Raw genomic sequence first — 19,855 nt, forward strand, 5'->3', positions numbered from 1 at the left:
AGCTCAAGGTGGATAGGATGGGGCACGAACTCGAATAGGCACACGTGGAGGGCGCGCAGGTGAAGCTGCGCGTGGTGCGTAGCGGCGGTGCAGCGTCTGCGGCGAGCAATGGCGGCACTGGGTGCGTGTGTGCACGTGAAGCAGGGCGCGGCGGCGGAGCAGCGCGACGACGGCGTGGTGCGGGCGGGACTGGAACAGGACGCGGCTGCGGCGGTGGGCGCGTGGACGCGGCGGCAGCGGCGAACGGGCGGCGGCGGTTCGAGGCAGAAGAGAGAAAGAGAGTGAGGCTGACGTGCGGGGCCCACAAGCGATTAAGGAAGAGACTGGACGCGCGGGCCCGCAAATCCTAGACGCATCGGAAGAATCGATGACACAGGAAATAGGGCATCGGTGCAATGCACCGGTGTATAGTTGACCAGATTTGAATGCATTTGAAAATGGTCAACACAGGGGCACCGGTTGAACCGATGCAGTGTCATCGGTTAAACCGTTGGGCATCGGTGCAAACACCCGGGTTTTGCCCAGATACGATGTTGTGCCAGATTTTTCTTGAAGTAGAACCGGTGGGCATCGGTGCAAACACCCGCTGACAAGGCGTCGGTTTATCCGGGAAGCATCGGATGCACCGGTGGCCTTCGGTGTAAGCAACGTACCAATGTAAGACACTGCTCTTGCAAGACACTGCTCGTTTGACGTTGTCACACTGACCGTTCTTAAGCTCCGATCAAATTTCATGGTGGTTGTAAAATCAAACCAGCCCACCAATTCCACAGCCATATTTTAATAGAAACGGCTAGACAAAGAAACTGTTGCAGCACAATGAAAACAGAACCTAAACATCACGAGAATACAACCACGGCAGGTGATAATTCTCAGTTCTTAGCTAATAGTTGATTCATTTTAGAAAATAATGTGCTCATCAGGTCTGCAAAACACCAACATAACGCTCTGCGCTTGACAATACTAACAAAAAAAGGCATAATAAATATTTTATCGGCCACCCCCAGTGTAGAACGTCGATAACAATGCTCTAAGCTGCAGCACCCTTGCTCTTCTTCCTCTGGAGCTTCTTCATGTAGAACTCAAGCTCTTTACCCTCAAGGATGTACTTGTCATACAAAAGAAAAGGCTATTGTAAGTAACTGCCTGCAACAATATATAGATGGTAGAATCTAGTGACAAGCAAAGTGCAGCTGCTCAACATATATTCATTTCTAGATACAATCGTGATGACTTCATCATATGCTACAAACAAACGCTCCATTTTATGCTGCAACATTGATGTTGATTATACAGACAGATAAAAGTTCTAATAAAGAAAAAAAACAGAATTCTGATATTGCATACCCATCAGCTCTGCCACACTACCCAGGGCGGGATGAAATGCACACCAACAGCCTTCCACTGCCAAATTTCTCTTCAATGTGGGGGTCAAACATGCGTCCTTGCTGACGCTTCTCAAGCTTCCTCTGGACGTGGTTGCTCTTCTTTGCTTCCTCAGCTGCAGCCTCACACTCTTATCCCTACATTAATGCACCTCAAAAAATAAATGATCCGCTGAGGGAAAAACCATCACATATATCCTCTAGAGTAAAGGAAAAGGAATTTAACTAGAACTATTACTCATAGTATTCTGGGAAAGACTACCGAAATACATTCATTGAAAGTAATCAACTCTAATATCTTTCATATAGAAACCTAAACATGCAAAGAAATGGATAAACAAGCTATTCACACAACAGGTGGGTAGAGGAAGAGGTTTATAAAAAAATCTGCAAGACAGGTGGAGTGCTTAGGATGAGCTGCTATTTGTAATCAACAAAATATAGTGTCTGAACAGTGAAGCCAATTCCTTACAGAAGACAAAGTCAGTAATAAACTTTCAGTTGCGAGGAAACATACCTCAGCAGCATCCTTCTTGGCAGCAGGTGTCTTCTTCTTCCTACTGATGTCCACTCCATAGTGTGTTAGGTACCACTGCTTGAATGGGGCAGTATCAACTTCCACAATGGCGCTCTTCACAAAGGTCTGAGTCCTCACGAGCTCATTGTTTGACGCATTATATGTTAGATATCTAGGCAATTTTTGGTATATTTTAATTCCAAATATTAATATCAATTTCATAATATAGATGAGTGATAAGTTGTGTACAAGATATGTGCATGTGTTCATGTTATTCTCACTAATAAGCATGAACAAAGAATTAAACCAGAGTAGGTTTAGTAAGTACCCCAAGGCGGGACCAGTGCCAGAGGCACCGGTTGCGCCGTTACCAGCTGGAATAGACATGCTATTCGACTGGTCTTACTCGAAGTAGCCGAACTATATCGATGCAGGAAGATGTTCGCAGTGCAGTCCCACGAACGGTTACGCCGGGAATTAGACGAAGTAGTCGTTCGCACGAGCGGTTACGCCGGGAAGTAGACGAAGGAGTCGTTCAGGGAGCGAGCAGTCGCGTCAAGACGCTCCCCAAAAACCTAATTGCCCGCGTCCCGTGCAGGACCTTCAGCGAGCAGAGGTTCCGGAGGCCCTGCTCTCGCTAGACCTGTGCGCGCAGTGCTAGCGGTGGGGAAGGCAGAAAGCAGCTGAGGGAGAAGGGAGAGGTCTCCTGAAGAGGAGTACCTGGATGAGTGCTTGAGATGAGTGAGGATGAGAGGAGAGGGTGCTGGTTTATATAGGCACGATATGCCTCAGGTTCAACGAATCTGGACGTCATGAATGGCTTTGATGAGCGGCAGTTAATGTGCCTCAGGTTTAATGAACCTGGACGTCGTAAAGAGCCTTCAATGTCCGGTCATTAGTGACGACATTAACCCTCTGTTTTAATACTCTTTACTGCAAAACATCCTTCTCATCTCAGCACATCACGTCGCACTGCACCGCACCGCACGTCACGTCCGCACGCGCACGCGCACGCGCACGCGCACCGCACCGCCCGTCCGGCCGGCCGGCCGCGCCGCGCCGCGCCTCGTCTCGGCCTCGGCCACGGCCACGGCCCGGCCCGGCTCGGCTCGGCGAGCGAGCGCGCGCGCGTGTGGTTCACCGTCCTCTTCTTACCGGCTTCACAAGTGGTGTACACGAAGTCCACCTTTTAAGTCGGTTGAGATCCTCCTCAATTCCCCGTACGGAATTAAGCATTGATTCCCTAGCATTAATAGTGGGCTTTAAATTCTTTTAATGCTTTAGAAGTAATGGGCCAAGCCCATTACTCCAACAATCCCCACCAAGAAATTCAAGCCACACTAGAAATACCCTCATTCCCTCATTGATATACCAGTATTCGACAGAGACTGTTAAGTTGAACTTCCATCTAGGACAAAGGCTACACTTATTCAGAACTGTGCAATGGACTATGCCTTGAATTGCCAGTTTTGTGCAAACAAGTTTGACCAGAGCCCTACACTGGTACTAGGCTGCAAAAGCATCCCCGCGGTTTGGAGCTTATAAGTCATACTCCAGGCCCTTCATGAGTTTCTAGAGAATACCCAATTCTCATAGACCATGACCAGTGGTCAAACTCATATAGGTGTGTTCCTTTCAGATGTTCTGTAGGACAACATCTTTGTTTCAAGAAAACAACTCATTTGTTTAAAAGAAACCACCTGACACACATTAAGGTATAGACCAACCTGCCATACAGATTAGAAGAGAAATGCACCTTATACACGGAATGAGCCCTTTTCACAAAGGTTCGCTTCTCACAGTCAGACTTTAGTTTGTTTCACCATCCTAATTCACGGAATCTCCGATCACATAGGACAGGTTTCCACTATAGAATGACTCACGTGGGTCTCAAGCCCAATTCCATAGATGCATTGTCTATCACATTTCATGAAAGACCCTTTGTAAACTGATCTGCCAGATTTTTAGCCGTCTGAACATAGTCCAGGGCTATAACTCCGGAGTTTCTCAATTTTCTGACAGATTTCAACCGCCTTTTCACATGTCTAGATGACTTCATGTTATCCTTTGAACTATTCACCTTGACAATTACCGTTTGATTGTCACAGTTCATTAGGATTGCCGGTAACGGTTTTTCAACTATCGGCAAGTCCATAAGGAGCTCACGAAGCCACTCAGCCTCAACAGTGGCGGTATCTAATGCTGTGAGTTCTGCTTCCATAGTTGACCTCGTTAAGATGGTCTGCTTGCAAGACTTCCAGGAAACAGCTCCACCACCAAGTGTAAACACATATCCACTTGTGGCCTTTATCTCATCAGCATCAGAAATCCAATTTGAATCACTATACCCTTCTAGTACCCTTGGATACCCGGTGTAGTGAATTCCATAGTTCATTGTCCCCTTCAGATAGCGCATTACTCTTTCAAGAGCCTTCCAATGATCATCTCCCGGGTTTGAAACAAACCGGCTCAGTTTGCTTACAGCAAACGAGATGTCAGGTCTTGTAGCGCTCGCTAAATACATTAATGAACCAATGATCTGAGAATATCTCAGCTGATCTCGCATTATCCTTTTGTTCTTTCTAAGAATTAAACTGGCATCATATGGTGTTGAGACAGGTTTATAGTCGCTATAACCAAAGTGACTTAACACCTTCTCCACATAATGAGACTGTGTAAGAATCACCCCACCATTGATCTCTTTTACCAGTTTTATATTAAGGATAACATCAGCTTCTCCCAGATCCTTCATCTCAAAATTTTGAGATAAAAACTCTTTGACTTCCTTAATCACATTAAGGCTAGTGCCAAAGATCAGTATGTCATCCACATACAAGCACAAAATCACTCCTTCAGCCCCACCATAGCGATAGTACACACATCTGTCAGCTTCGTTCACAACAAAGCCGGTAGAGGTCAAAGTTCTATCAAACTTTTCATGCCACTGCTTAGGCGCTTGCTTGAGACCATATAAAGATTTTAACAACTTACAAACCATTCCTTCTTGACCCTTTGATACAAACCCATCCGGCTGATCCATATAGATCTCCTCTTCTAACTCTCCATTGAGGAAAGCCGTCTTAACGTCCATCTGATGAACGAGAAGACCATAAGAGGCTGCCAGGGAAAGTAACACTCGAATTGTGGTCAATCGGGCAACTGGTGAATAAGTGTCAAAGAAATCTTCTCCTTCTTTTTGGGTATAACCCTTGGCCACAAGACTAGCCTTGTACTTTTCAATAGTACCATCTGGCCTAAGCTTTTTCTTGAACACCCACTTGCATCCAACCGGTTTACATCCATAAGGACGTTCAACGACCTCCCAGGTTCCATTAGACATAATAGAATCCATCTCACTCCTTACTGCTTCCTTCCAATAGTCAGCATCAGGAGATGAATATGCCTCTTCTATGGTTCTGGGTGTATCATCTATGAGGTATACAATGAAATCATCACCAAAAGACTTTACAGTCCTTTGTCTCTTGCTCTTTCTCGGAGCATCATTGTTATCCTCCTCAGGATTTTCTACAAGTGTATGTTCATTGTGTTCTATCGGCTCAGCAGAGCCATCATCCTCGATGAACTCTTGCCTAGATGAACTTGTTTCATCTCTCATGGGAAAAATGTTTTCAAAAAATGTAGCATCTCCGGACTCCATTATAGTACCAACATGCATGTCAGGTACTCCAGATTTCACTATTAAAAATCTATATCCAACGCTGTGAATAGCATAACCTAGAAAGATACAATCCACAGTTTTAGGTCCAAGCTTATGTTTCTTGGTTATTGGCACACTCACTTTTGCCAAACAACCCCATGTACGTAAGTATGGCAGTGTTGGCCTTTTCTTCTCCCATTCCTCGAATGGAGTTATCTCTTTATTCTTTGTAGGAACACGGTTTAGGACATGACATGCAGTCAATATAGCCTCACCCCACCATTCCTTGCAAAGTCCCGCTGTATCTAACATGGCGTTAACCAAATCCGTTAGAGTGCGGTTCTTTCTTTCGGCAACCCCATTTGACTGAGGTGAATAGGGAGGCGTCCTTTCATGAATAATACCATGTTCCTCGCAGAATAAAGTAAATAAATTTGAGAAATACTCACCACCACAATCTGACCTAACTCTTTTGATCTTTCTCTCAAGTTAGTTTTCTACTTCAGCTTTATAGATTTTAAAGTAGTGTAAAGCTTCATCTTTTGACTTCAACAAATAGATGTAACAAAATCTAGTACTATCATCAATCAAAGTCATGAAATATTTTTTACCACCTTTTGTCAACACTCCATTCATTTCGCACAAATCGGAATGAATTAATTCTAAGGGTGCCAAGCTCCTTGCCTCCGTGGTCTTATGAGGCTTATGAGTTTGTTTTGATTCAACACATACATGACACTTAGAATTTTTGACAAAAGTGAACTTTGGAATTAAGCTCAAATTAGCTAAGCGCATCATACAACCAAAATTAACGTGACAAAGCCTCGAATGCCAAACATTTGTTTCATCAACGTTAATAACATTGTATGCAATTTTATTACAAACATCTGACAAAGAAAGACGGAACAAGCCTCCGCTTTCATAACCTTTTCCAACAAAAGTACCAAACTTAGACAAGATACATTTATTGGACTCAAAGACTAATTTGAAACCATCTCTACACAGTAGAGAGCCACTGACTAAATTCTTCTTGATGGTGGGGACATGCTGCACGTTCTTCAGCTGCACGGTCTTCCCCGAAGTAAACTTCAGATTTACCGTACCAACACCAAGAACACGCGCATGTGATCCGTTCCCCATCAGCAAGGAGGAAGTCCCGCCGGTCTGGTAAGAAGAGAACAAAGAAGCATCAGCACAAACATGAATATTAGCACCAGTGTCAACCCACCACTCGGGTGAACCAAAGACTGAAAGAACAGTAGGTAATAAATTACCGTACCCCGAAGTTCCTCCAGGCTCGCTAATAACCATGTTGGCGGAGTCGTTGCCTTTGCGGTTCGGACACTTTGCAGCAAAGTGATCCGTACTAGCGCACACATAGCAAGCTCCCGTCTTCTTCTTCTTCTTAAAAGTGGTTATCTTCTTAGTCTTTGGTTGGTTCTGCGGTTGCTTTTTCTTGTTCTTGTGGGAGTTGTTCTTCTGAACAAGATTGGCACTTGAAGCACCAACAACTCCTTTCCCACGTATGTCCTTTGCTCTCGCCTTCTCCTCAACATCAAGAGTCCCTATGAGTCCATCTATTGTGAACTCCTGTCTCTTGTGTTTTAGAGAAGTAGCAAAGTCCCTCCAAGAAGGTGGCAGCTTAGAGATTATACCTCCGGCCACAAACTTATTGGGTAACACACATGGGGACTCTTTGCTGCAATTTTTGAGATCTTTTGCCAGAGTATGTATTTCATGAGCCTGTTCCACTACAGAACGGTCTTCGACCATCCTGTACTCAAGGAACTGCTCCATGATATACAACTCACTCCCGGCGTCAGATACTCCATATTGAGCCTCAAGAGCATCCCACAATGCTTTGCCAGTTGGCAGCCGGATATAAGAATCCACCAAGTTATCACCGAGAACACTAATGATCAAGCCTCGAAAGAGGATATCAGCCTCATCGAACGCACTCCCTTCCTCTGGAGAGAATTGTTCAGGCTTACCCTCTTTCACATGGATCACTCTCGATAGTGTTAACCACAGTATAAGCCGCTCTTGCCAACGTTTGTAATTTGAACCATCAAAAGGTGGTGGTTTGATTGATGCAGCAAAGCTAGATACCGAAAGCCTATTAACACAATTAGGTTTTTGGATTGTTAGATATCTAGGCAATTTTTGGTATATTTTAATTCCAAATATTAATATCAATTTCATGATATAGATGAGTGATAAGTTGTGTACAAGATATGTGCATGTGTGCATGTTATTCTCACTAATAAGCATGAACAAAGAATTAAACCAGAGTAGGTTTAGTAAGTACCCCAAGGCGGGACCAGTGCCGGAGGCACCGGTTGCGCCGTTACCAGCTGGAATAGACATGCTATTCGACTGGTCTTGCTCGAAGTAGCCGAACTATGTCGATGCAGGAAGATGTTCGCAGTGCAGTCCCACGAACGGTTACGCCGGGAATTAGACGAAGTAGTCATTCGCACGAGCGGTTACGCCGGGAAGTAGACGAAGGAGTCGTTCAGGGAGCGAGCAGTCGCGTCAAGACGCTCCCCAAAAACCTAATTGCCCGCGTCCCGTGCAGGACCTTCAGCGAGCAGAGGTTCCGGAGGCCCTGCTCTCGCTAGACCTGTGCGCGCAGTGCTAGCGGTGGGGAAGGCAGAAAGCAGCTGAGGGAGAAGGGAGAGGTCTCCTGAAGAGGAGTACCTGGATGAGTGCTTGAGATGAGTGAGGATGAGAGGAGAGGGTGCTGGTTTATATAGGCACGATATGCCTCAGGTTCAACGAACCTGGACGTCATGAATGGCTTTGATGAGCGGCAGTTAATGTGCCTCAGGTTCAACGAACCTGGACGTCGTAAAGAGCCTTCAATGTCCGGTCATTAGTGACGACATTAACCCTCTGTTTTAATACTATTTACTGCAAAACATCCTTCTCATCTCAGCACATCACGTCGCACCGCACCGCACCGCACCGCACCGCACGGCCGTGCACGCGCACGCGCACCGCACCGCCCGTCCGGCCGGCCGGCCGCGCCGCGCCGCGCCTCGTCTCGGCCTCGGCCACGGCCACGGCCCGGCCCGGCTCGGCGCGGCGAGCGAGCGCCCGCGCGCGTGTGGTTCACCGTCCCCTTCTTACCGGCTTCACAAGTGGTGTACACGAAGTCCACCTTTTAAGTCGGTTGAGATCCTCCTCAATTCCCGTTACGGAATTAAGCATTGATTCCCTAGCATTAATAGTGGGCTTTAAATTCTTTTAATGCTTTAGAAGTAATGGGCCAAGCCCATTACTCCAACATTATAGACCACATCAAGGATACGGGTCTTGCGTGTAACAACCTCACTTCCCCATGAGTTGTTACCAGTATCTAGGCGGAGAGCCCTCCACTTCATATTACCTCCTCGAACACGGACCCTCCTCACCGTCTTGTTGCTTGACAACTTGGTGTTGGGTGGCTGGCGGCCGAGCTCATACCTTCAAGACTAATGAGAAACTGAATAAGTTTGTGCACAATAATATTGTGACAATCTAGGTTTTAGGGGTCAAAAATAAAATTTTTGTGTTGATTTAAAAATTTAAACCATGATTTCCACAGCAAGGGTATTTTTGCTATTTTGGAAAAATACAAAGTCCTTTTTACAAATTAGTTTTGCAAAAGACAAAATTTCAAAATTTATGAGGGGTTAAAATGCATATTTTGTTTTTCACTTTTACCCTCATAAAAGATATTTTTAAGCTTAGGGCTACCCTTGCAATTTTAAAACTTAAGTTATGTTTATTTGCAAATGAAAGTTTTGACGGATTTCAAAATATTTCAAAATTCTTTGACCTAGTGAATTTTTGCCCAACAGGAAAGTTGTAGGTCTTAAAAAGTTACACAACTTTCATGTTGAGTACTTTTTCATCTGAACCCTATATCAACGGAAAATTTTACTTTACATTTAACCCCCTAGCCTTTTTCCTTTTTGCAAAACGATCCTTGAAAACCCCCTTCTTCTTCCTCCTCTGCCCAAAACAGGGGCGACGCCTCCCCTCTCCGCCGTTTGATCGTCGCCGCCGTTTCCCCGCCGCAGGAAGCCGCCCCCGCTCCTGTTTGGCTCCCCTCGCCCAACCCTACCCCGCCACCTCTGCTGGCTCCCAGCATGCGCGCCACGCCGCTCACCCACGCCACCTCTCCGGCCTGCTATGGTTCTGCCTCGCCGCCGCCGGATTCATTCCCGTGACGCACCTATCCTCTCCAGGAACGCTCCCTCATGCTCATCTCCTTCCCTTCGGGCTATAAATCGCCCCGTCCATCTCCAGTTCCGGCGTACCTCCACCGCTCCTTCTCTTCCAACTCCGGTGAACCCCTGGCCACCGTAGATCTGCCGCTCTAGACCCGCTCCACTCACCCCAACCTCCCTTTTAGCTTCGCTGAACATCCATGAAGCCCATCCGCACCTTCTCGCCACTCTTCCTGCAGCAAAACTCGCCGCCGACGAGTGCCATCGCCGCCACCCTCTACTTCGCCGCCGACGAGTCATTCTAGACCGTCCCAGACCTAATCCGAGCCACCTACAGGTTGCTCTCGGTGCCCTTTCGCTCCTCCTCCACTTTCCCCTCGCCGTCGTGGCCTCCCCTCGCCGGATTTCAGCCGGAGCAGAGCTCCCACGGCCAACCATGACTGAAGGACCCAATTGCAATGATCTTTTTCTTTCTAAGGGTCTTTCTGCAAAATTTCCTATCGCTTTCTATTTCTATGCTGTAAACTTTGAAAAATCCTAAAAAAATGTAGAAAAATCAGAAAAATGCCATTGGGTTCCTTTTTACTAGATCTATAACTTTGGTTCCTAAAGTTTGCATGAAACTTTATATTGTGTGCTCTAGTTTAATTGTTAGCAAATGAGTAATTTATTTATATCTTTTTAACCATAGCTTTGTTATACTTGAGTTTTGGATCCTAGCATCCTTTTGCCATGTATAGTATTGTGTGAAATTTGTGGCCCAAATGCTTGACTTTTGCTTATTATTTCATGTGTTTTATTTATTTCTAGCATATACACCTATTTTATTTATTAAAGCATGTTTTTGCTAATTTCTTAGGGTCATATTTTTACCATGAGCTCTACAGATCACAAGTAGTTTATGATAAATTTTGGGAGAATTTTTTGTTTTGTTTAACTTGAGTTTTTGATTTATTCTTGACGTTTAGGATTAATTCATACATGCTAGTGCTGTTCTTTGTCTTTATAAGCTCCATGTTTAGGCTTAATTAATATACATGATCTTTCTTTTGAACCTTGAGTTGATGTTTGATGTTTAAAGCCCTAGTTGTTAAATTTATTTTGAATTCAAATTCTAAATTTGAATTCAACCCACCCCATGTTCCTGAATAGTGTTACCCTTTTCTTTCTTTTGATTTTAAACCATGTTTCTTAGTGTAATTAATTTTGTTATTTTATGAAATCTTTTATGGTTACTTTTACTCTATAAATGATTGCCTAGTAAAGTAACACTTTTAAGCTTGGTCTTAAATGTTTACTTTATTGGATAACAACTTTTTAGTGAAGAAAAGCTATACTTAAGCACTTCACTAAATCCAACTATTTCATTGCATATAGAAGCAACGTTGTTAGCTGACGGTATGCACGAATTGCTGCCCAAGCTGGTGAATGAGCAACCCGAAGTGCAGATAAACTTGACGGAAGATAACGAAGACCTGAACATGAACCCGAAGTCCGAGAGTGAACTACATGAAGTCCAATCAACATCGCGGAACTAACTGAAGTCCCGAATTTCAATTCGGAAGAACTAAAGCCTACTGACTTTATAAACACCACCAAAGGCAAGCCCCGGTGCATAATCCCATTATTTTAAATTATGCAACTTTTTATATTTATTTACTTGTGCATTTAAGTTATTGGAGTTGATTGAAATCTTAGATGCATAATCTTAGGTACCTATTGATTGAACACTAGAAATTGAGTTCGAATAGATGCTATGCTAATAGGACCGGTAAAAGTCGAGTGATTGCCAGTCACTCACGAGCTTTATAGGAGTTGTTTGTTTATTTTTTTACAAATACTATAAGGATCATGGACGGATTGGGTTACTGGTTTCAACTAGTTTCATGGTGGAAATCCGTCTGTGTTGATAAAATTTGTTAAGGCCGCAGTGTGTGGTAGTGTTGATTAAGCATTTGAAAGTACTAGCCACATGCCGTAAATATGGTACGCGGAAAGCCTAGTAACTGATCGGCCCGGCAAATGGACATACCCCCCACTCTCTCTTAGAGATAGGAAGTTAATTTATAACAAAAGTTTATTCTATGTTGCACAGCAATTAAAATTGTGGGTGCAGAGAAGAGCGGTTCTCTGTACTCGGGGAGAGTGGCGCTGATCCACGACCTGGAATGAGAAGCAAATGGTTGCTTGGGAGTGACTCAACAGTGCTCCAAAGCATGTGTGTTAGGTTTACCTTGCAAGGATTGAAATTCGGTTTCAACTGTTCCGCCTCTCATGTATATTGAGACTGCTTAATCTCTTTGCCACATAGAGTAAGAAGTGAAACAAGATGATACTCAATATGGTTGAATGCAATTAATTCTCTACATGTTTGTTTAGATGAGTGCAAACCTAGAATGGCTAATGAAACTAAAACCTGAAAGCTAAAAACTTGAAATTAAGGACCTACTCTTTATTGCTTTTCAGCAAAATAAACCCCAGAGCCTTCACAAACCTTGCATGTCTAGTTAAAGGGATGTTATATACCCTTAGTCGGGTAAGCCTTGCTGAGTATTAGTATACTCAGTCTTGCTTGTGACTTTGTTTTCATGTAATCCTTGGAATGCTTGGTGAGATTGACTTCATGTACGGGCTTCATCATGATGTCATATATCGTCGTTAGATATCATTTTTCTTTTCGCTGTTTATAAACTCTGAAGAACTTATCTACTTTCAAACTTCTGAGGTACCTTGTTTGAATTCTCAAACTCAGTTAGTAATCACACTTACTATTGAAGTTGTGTTATAAAATTTATGATTATTGTAATCTCTGGGCTCACCTTCAAGTGTGGTATGTTGTTTCGATCCGAAATACGGTGGTGTTATTGGGATTTTACCTGACAGACTGTCAAATTTCTCCGTTTGACATGCGTGTTAACCATTTTAGCAGTAATAGTGATGGTTAGCGCACTTAAACCGGATTAATTTTGGCGATTCTGCCACAAATATGCAATCATTTTGATCTAACACTACTAGAAAACAAGCATTTGGTCCACCCCAAAAGTACCAGTATCAAGATGAACCGGTACCTATAGTAGCATAGGTACCGGTTCATCTCCATACCGGTACTTTTGGGGTGGATGGAATCTTTGAATGGGCCTTAGGCACTGGTTGGTATTATCAACCGATACCTAAGGCTCTCCATAGGTACCGGGTGGTAATTTTTATATTAGTACCGGGTGGTACCACCAACTGGTACCTATAGATGAGCCTTAGGTACCGGTTAGTGTTACCAACCGGTACCTTAGGAGCCTTTTATACCGGTTGGTAACACAAACCGGTACCTTAGGCTCATACATGGGTTACTTTAAAAGGAATATATCTCCTTCTCAATCAGAACAATTGTGTAGCTGAGATGGTAAAGGGGCAGCGTGCGAGGCTAGAGGTCGTGGGTTCAAATCCCAGCGAAAAAATATTTTGTCTCATTTTGGGGGCCTTAGGTACCGGTTATTTTACCCGGTACCAAAGGCTTGAGCCATTGGTACCACTTTCGGGGTACCGGTTCAAGAAACCGGTACCAAAGGGCAATCTCAACCGGTGCCTATGGCACTTTTTCTAGTAGTGTAATTCTTCTAGAATGAGCTGCTGACAACAATTCCATCATACCCAGTATTACATCTGAGCATGATCCTGACAACTGACAAATAATATGAATTTTACTGCATAGATTACTTGTAACTAAATGCAAATAAAGGTTTAAGGTTCATTTAGTAGTAATAAAAATAAAGCCTACGTATCATATAACACAATTATAAAGCTGAACACTTTCATCACAGTTTATCCAAACAATTCCCAAAAATTCTAAACTAGTTTGCCTTCTGAAAATTTAAAACTAAACATAGAAACGACATGACAGATCTGCTTCATTTTCACAATTGTCAGTTTCATCAAAAGCATTACGATAATCTATTTAACACTCACAGATAACTCATTACGCTGGAACTAAAAACCCCACATAATTAGGGGGTACCAACCGTGTAAAACCTAGAGTTCACAGAGTTACGTCGAGGACAAAACTAAACACGATACAACTCATATCAGCTCCTATAACCGAAAACACCTCAAGATCGACTGAGAGATCGAAATGCAAAGCTATCAAACCCTATACAACTGATCTTATCAACTACTTGACTAGGCTACAAACCTTTGCACTCCCACACAAATCCAAATGAAAGAACAGGAGAGGAAAAGAGCTGTTACTTTTGCTTCTTCCTCCAGGCCTTCTGCTTCCCACCGGTGGCCCGGCGCTTGTGCATCGAGTCGCGCGAGGTACCTGCACGGACACATGCAAAGCAACCCCCGCCGCAGCCATTAGCATTTCTCAAACCGGACAATCTCCGGCACTATGGCAGCACAAGCAGAACGAGAAGGGAAGACGGGCGGGCGCTCACCCATGGTGGCGGCGGTGGGTTGGCTCAGCTGCTTCTGCTCCGCCTCCTCCTAGTCCGCCCGCGTCGCCACTCTTCTAGTTCGGTATCACAGGGAAAGAGAGCAAAACCCTAGGGCGTGGTGTTAAATAGGGGGGGGGGGGGCGTTAGCCGCGGATTAGGGTTTATTCGCAGACGGAGATGGGCTGATATGACGGAGGCTGGTGGGCTGCGGCAGCCTTTCCTGCAAAGGATGTGGCCCAACTGGGCCCGGCTGTATCACTAGGCCAGGCCCAAATTAGTGGTAGTTATTCCTACCTAGAAATAGGCCCAAATGAGTACAAGACTGCAGTCCCCCATCACAAAAAAAACTATAGGCTGCAGTTCTAGAAAAGGTTAGTGCATCAATCTAAAAAAAATAGTGCATCTAAAAAAAATAGTGCATCTAAAAAAACTAATTCATTTATACAGTCGACTGGAATGTGCTGTAATGGAAGTAGAAAGATTGATATATAGTACATGAACACATCCATAATTCACTGCGGTTCGATTTGATCAAATCCTTTTCTTTTAGATCTCGGAAATACTAAATCGTACCTGTGGGTTTTGAATGATCATGAGGTGTTTGTGGGAACGAATCGTGTGATTTTGAAAAATCATAGTATTGCTCTAAATGATAAGAACTCTACTTAGCCTTTTTATTCCAAACCTCAAGTTTTGCCATGGTACATCCGATCCATGCTGCATTACTTGTGAATGGTGATATTTGGTTGGGATTTGGGAACACGACGCGGGTCTCCCTCCGGCCCTCGCCCGACGCCCATGTTGTCTTCCTGCCGGCCATCGGCGGGTGGGCTGGGGGCGGAACATGTGATGGCTAGTCCGATTGAGCCACACGTGGGCACCACGGCTGCGGCGCCGGGGTACGCACCCGCTGGTCACGGACTCACAGTAGCACGGCCCGACATGTTCGAAGAGCGTCCTGCGTGCAGGTCAATGCATTAGGAAATATAGGAATAGGATGAAACCATCAGACCTTGACTCAGAGGAGGAGCCTCTCCAGTCTCCTGTCGGTGCAGAATTTCCAAACTATATCGACTCCGACGTGGTTTTTGTCGAGCGTACATCATGAGTAGCGATGCATGGTAGGAATCATACAAAGGGCCGCTACTCTACTCATGGCCACACGGTAAGCTAAACTGACTACCAATGGGTGTCCATTAGTTTTAGGCTTGTAGGCTGTATCTAGGGGTGGTAATGGGCCATGGCCCTAGTGGCCACTTCACAGTCCAATTTGGCCCATTAATTTTTTAGCTCAAAATTGTATAAGATTAGAGCCCGGCCCTTTTAGGGCCCGACCTTTATATTATCTAGGCTAGATTTGAGGGCCCTTTACCATCCCTAGCTGTAGCAGCCCGCTACTGGGACGCTCGGACTTCACTGTGCCATTACCGCTGCTTTTGAGTTTCAGAACCTGTTGTCCATGGCAAAGTGTGGCAGCACGGCAGAAAGTGCCGTTCAGTACAGGCGTTTCTAGAAGTCCAATGTTCAACTAGAGCGAGCTATACTAGCTAGGAATAACTTGACTTTAGTGATCGATGACTCCGAGATGCCGGTTGTGTGCAGGCTCCTCTCAGCTTCCCCGTTCCTTGGAAGAGGAGGCCTCGGAAAAGTCAATGGATCGAGCTACCAAAAAGTTTTTTATTTTGGGCGTGGTCACTTTCACTCTCTGCTTGTATATATGGTTCTCCTCTCTCTCCTAGTCTTGGTTGGTTAAACCAAGAAGAAGAAACCATTGTTTTCGGTGAAGCCTGTGTCAACAACACCAAAAGTCTTTTCACTAAGGGCATCAAACAAAGCATTCTTGGATCTAGCATTATACTTGGTTTGATCATCACTCCAATCACCAACAATAGCTTTATCGGTGACCTCCCAACATATGATATGGAGAGCCTCAAGGTAACCCGCTGTTGGTCCTTTGTAACGTCACGAATAAAATCCGCAAGCGCACGGATGTCGCTGTAGCTTTCACCCAGGAGTATTCCAGGGTATCGTATCCACTGGGAACGTGAGTACACTATCTACGGGTTCAGGCTCATCCAAGGACATGCACACTTGTATAAGAGGGATAGGACATAGAGGACTTACTAAGATCTAGAATCTATGCTTAGAAGAAGAGATAACTTCGCCTTGTACTTCGAGCTACTAGGTTCCCCTGGCTTAAACTAGCCAGTTGCTCTGGTAATAATGCTCTATCCTATAACCCAACATGGAGGGTTATAGGGCTCGAACATGGCTGTCACCACCTGCCGGCTACCTCTCAATCCATGGGAATATAGAATAACTGAGTGGTAACGTCTAGCCTAGACACCACATCTACACTATTCTGTACTAATCCTAACCCTGGCCAATATTATCCTTCTTCGGAGTCTTAAGCTAGGATCAAATGCTACTCTAAGCATACACTCAATTCAATAGAAGCAGAAGAAATAACTTGCAACTAAACTCTAATTCTAAATAAGAAAGTCTCGAACACTTACAACCGAATAAGTATCCGTCGAGGTACAAGCGGAGAAGAGTGCCGACAAACCCGACACTTCTCCCGACACCTCCTCACTCTCCTCCTAATCTCCTACACTCGTAGGCTGCCTAAAGAATCTAGGATGAAGATGTTCAATCTCCAAAGGAAGAGAAGAGGTATGTGTTGGGTGTGGTGTGTGTTCTATTTCTTCACCCCCTCCCTTATATTTATAGGAGGGAGCCACGGTCAAGGGAGGCCTCTTCTGCAGCTATGCCTTGGTGAACCAACCTTGTGATCCAATGGTGAGCCTCCATGTGGCAGGGTTGAGGCGGTGGGGCCACTGGGCCGTCGGCCAACCAGGTGGTCGGCCGACCACCCATTGAGGCCAACCGACCTCAGCCTTGTCCTGACGGGCTGTGTCTTGGTCCTACTTGTCAATGGTATGAGGAATGATTTCTGTTACATCAGTTCCTTGCTCTGGTGGGCCCTCTAATCCATGTCATGACACATGTCGTGCTCTGATTCGTCCGAACATCGTGGCTTGGATCTTGCCACACTATTTCGCTGCAAAATTAGCTCAAAATCACCTGCACACATTCTCAAACACCTTCTGTGGAATTTGTTAATAAATAAATCTATCCTACTATTTATTTCACATTATGGTTGAGTTTTGTGTAGGAATTGACAGTCAAAATGAGTTGTTAGTGACCGTCAACAAGATCCCCCACACTTAGCCCTTTGCTCGTCCTGAGTAAAGGTTAGGACTAAGGTGTCTTGGCAACTCCTTGATAGAACATCTTGCACAAAAGTTATTTCATACCTTGCTTTCGCTTGTGAACTTGAGTGTGTCTACTATGATGTCTGTAATTGTTGAAGAACGGAATGAACTTGACTTCAAGTGCCATCCTTGCCATGCTGCCAATTTTGGGGGGTTTTGCAAGAATTTTCATAAAGAAATTGTTCATAGTCTTGCTCTCCTTCTTAGGTCTCTAATTGTCACTCATGTGTATCTTCTCACCAGGGGTTTACCCTTACTCTGTCCTACTAATATGGCTGGCATATGTGGAGTTTTGATAGGGAATAAAAAGGCATCTGCTTGACTCAAATCTATTGCAAGATCAAAGATAGGATCCATAGGTATAACACTTATATCTACGATCTAATCAGATTAGTGCACAGATAATTACACACTCCTTTCAAGACTGACTTTATTTATTGGGTCATGCTTCTTTGGCATGCCATCTTTTCTCTCTCTCTCTCTCTTTTTTGGGTCATGCTTCTTGGGCATGCCATCTTTTCCTTTCTCTCTATTTTTGAATACAATTGTCAGTCAATACTTATGGAGCATTTATTTTCATCTGTGCACACAATCCTTAATCAAGAATGCAAATAAAGTATAACCATGATGGGTCACAAAATTTGATCGAGCTCAACACGTAGTCAAGAGACATGCAAAAGATTTTTTGTGAAAAATATCATATGGCTCTGGTAGGAAAGGTACACGAAGGTAAAGACCATGAACTTAATTTTTCTTATTTTCATAAATAAATTCCCCCAAGCTTGTCAACATGTAAGGATAAAAAACATAGAGCCAAAACATTTCACGTTAGCCAACAATTAAACATCATGGGTTCTCTAAAAGATTTGGTTCACAAACTCAAGTGTAGCAGGGAACATCATTTGTGCAAGCGCTCATCAAGAACTCCTTTTAGCAGATTTTAAACAATTTTAGATATTCAAGAGATTATGCTCATGTTTAGAAACGCTATAGGGAGGAAACAGGTGAGGTAGTGCAAACTCAGAAGTCGGAGCGAGAGGTGTGCGTGACGTATGAGGACGATAGTAGCGTGTATGCGCGACGTCACGGAATCTCCCTCCCACACTTGTTTTCGACCTACTCATCGATCATAGACAAAACAAAAACATAATAGATAAAGGGGCTCTACCGGTATTAACACCGGGGAGCCAAAGTTCTTATTCAAAACAAATCAAACTAAACCTGGGGCGCAAACGGAACCGAACTAAGCCTAAATGAATTAATCTAAACTAGCGCCCATGCTAAGCTAAAGATAACAACCTGTTTAGGAGTTGAGTCCTAATAGAGATCCTTGTGGCCCTTAGCGTCATATAAGTTATTCATCTTAGCGCTCAGACCACAATGGAGAAGATGGAGGTCGTCCCAAAGCTCTTCGGGCTCTATCTTCCTCTCTGCAAGCTGGTCCTCGAGACACCAATTCTCCAGGCACAGCTACTGGACCATCGCAGTGAGGTCGGCGATGGTTGGCCTCTCCGTAGTAGTGTCGCCCCTTGGTTTTGTGGGCTATGACTGGGATCTCACCTTCCTAGGAGACGGACTGGCTGCTGCACCCTTCCCTTGAGCATCTGGCGTCAAAGTTGGGGTTGCCCCCTGCCCGGAGACCGGGGCGCTTTTCTGTGGCATAGGGCTGGTAGGGCCATCTTGAGGAGGCACAGAAGACCCCGCTGCCGCACCCTCCTTAAAAAGCTGCTTGGCGATCAGCTTCCACACTGATGGGACCTCGTAGGGGCTATGAGCACGAGCCCTCATTTTTCCCATCTTGAGAGGCGATGGCGACCTCGCTGCAAAACGGGGGCGGTGGGTGTCGCGCCCCCTGGTCGGCCAACCAGGGTGGTCGGTCGACCACTGGGCAGTGCCCACCGGCCCTCCGTTGTTCCCAATGGAGGGAATCATCACCAAGGGTTGCACAAAGGTCGCCTGGTCTTCCACCATCGTGTCGGCGGTAGGGATTGGTGCGTCGGACGGTGGTGGAATCGTGGAACGGGCAGTGGCCGGCATTGTGGTCATGGATTTCGGGGCTCCCTCACCGGCCATGGCTTGTGGATGGTGGGATGCTGTTGGAATTGGTGGATATTTTGGAGTAGATGGAAACAAGGTGGAGAAGGAGAGGGTTTAGGTTTTCTAGAAGAGAAGCATGAGAACTCTCTTTTTCTCCTCGTGAACACCGCCGTGCCTGATGGTTTTGGGCTTAGCATGGGTCAGAGAGGCCGTGCACTGAGGATAGGCCTCATTGGGGCCAGCCCATGCTCGGCCGACCATGTGGTCGGCCGACCATGGCTGGGTCCCAATGGGCCCCAACTTCCTCTGGTCGACGGGTAGGGCTAGAGATGTTAT

At 45.0% G+C, this 19,855-nt stretch overlaps 1 protein-coding gene across 1 annotated transcript; it reads right to left on the reverse strand.

Annotated features, from left to right (window-relative positions):
- Positions 1 to 844: 844 nt before the first annotated feature.
- Positions 845 to 15,027, reverse strand: LOC120653474 (40S ribosomal protein S8-like). The gene is made up of 6 exons (XM_039931215.1): positions 14,934 to 15,027; positions 14,017 to 14,089; positions 8,858 to 9,028; positions 1,903 to 2,065; positions 1,348 to 1,523; positions 845 to 1,108 (listed from the first exon to the last, which is right to left on the reverse strand). The coding sequence occupies exons 1-5, from the start codon at positions 15,025 to 15,027 to the stop codon at positions 1,518 to 1,520; spliced, it is 507 nt and encodes a 168-aa protein (XP_039787149.1). The 3' UTR covers positions 845 to 1,108; positions 1,348 to 1,517.
- Positions 15,028 to 19,855: the final 4,828 nt, after the last annotated feature.

The sequence above is a fragment of the Panicum virgatum genome, chromosome 1N (genome assembly GCF_016808335.1).
Source record: "Panicum virgatum strain AP13 chromosome 1N, P.virgatum_v5, whole genome shotgun sequence".
Classification (NCBI taxonomy): Eukaryota; Viridiplantae; Streptophyta; class Magnoliopsida; order Poales; family Poaceae; genus Panicum; species Panicum virgatum.

Coding starts and splice junctions, on each gene's coding strand:
- LOC120653474 (XM_039931215.1), bottom strand. CDS start 15,027: ATGGCCGGCAGGAAGACAACATGGGCGTCGGGCGAGGGCCGGAGGGAG. Junction 14,090..14,933: donor CCAAATATCACCATTCACAA/GTAATGCAGCAT, acceptor GTGTCCGTGCAG/GTACCTCGCGCGACTCGATG. Junction 9,029..14,016: donor GCCTGGAGGAAGAAGCAAAA/GTAACAGCTCTT, acceptor TTAGTCTTGAAG/GTATGAGCTCGGCCGCCAGC.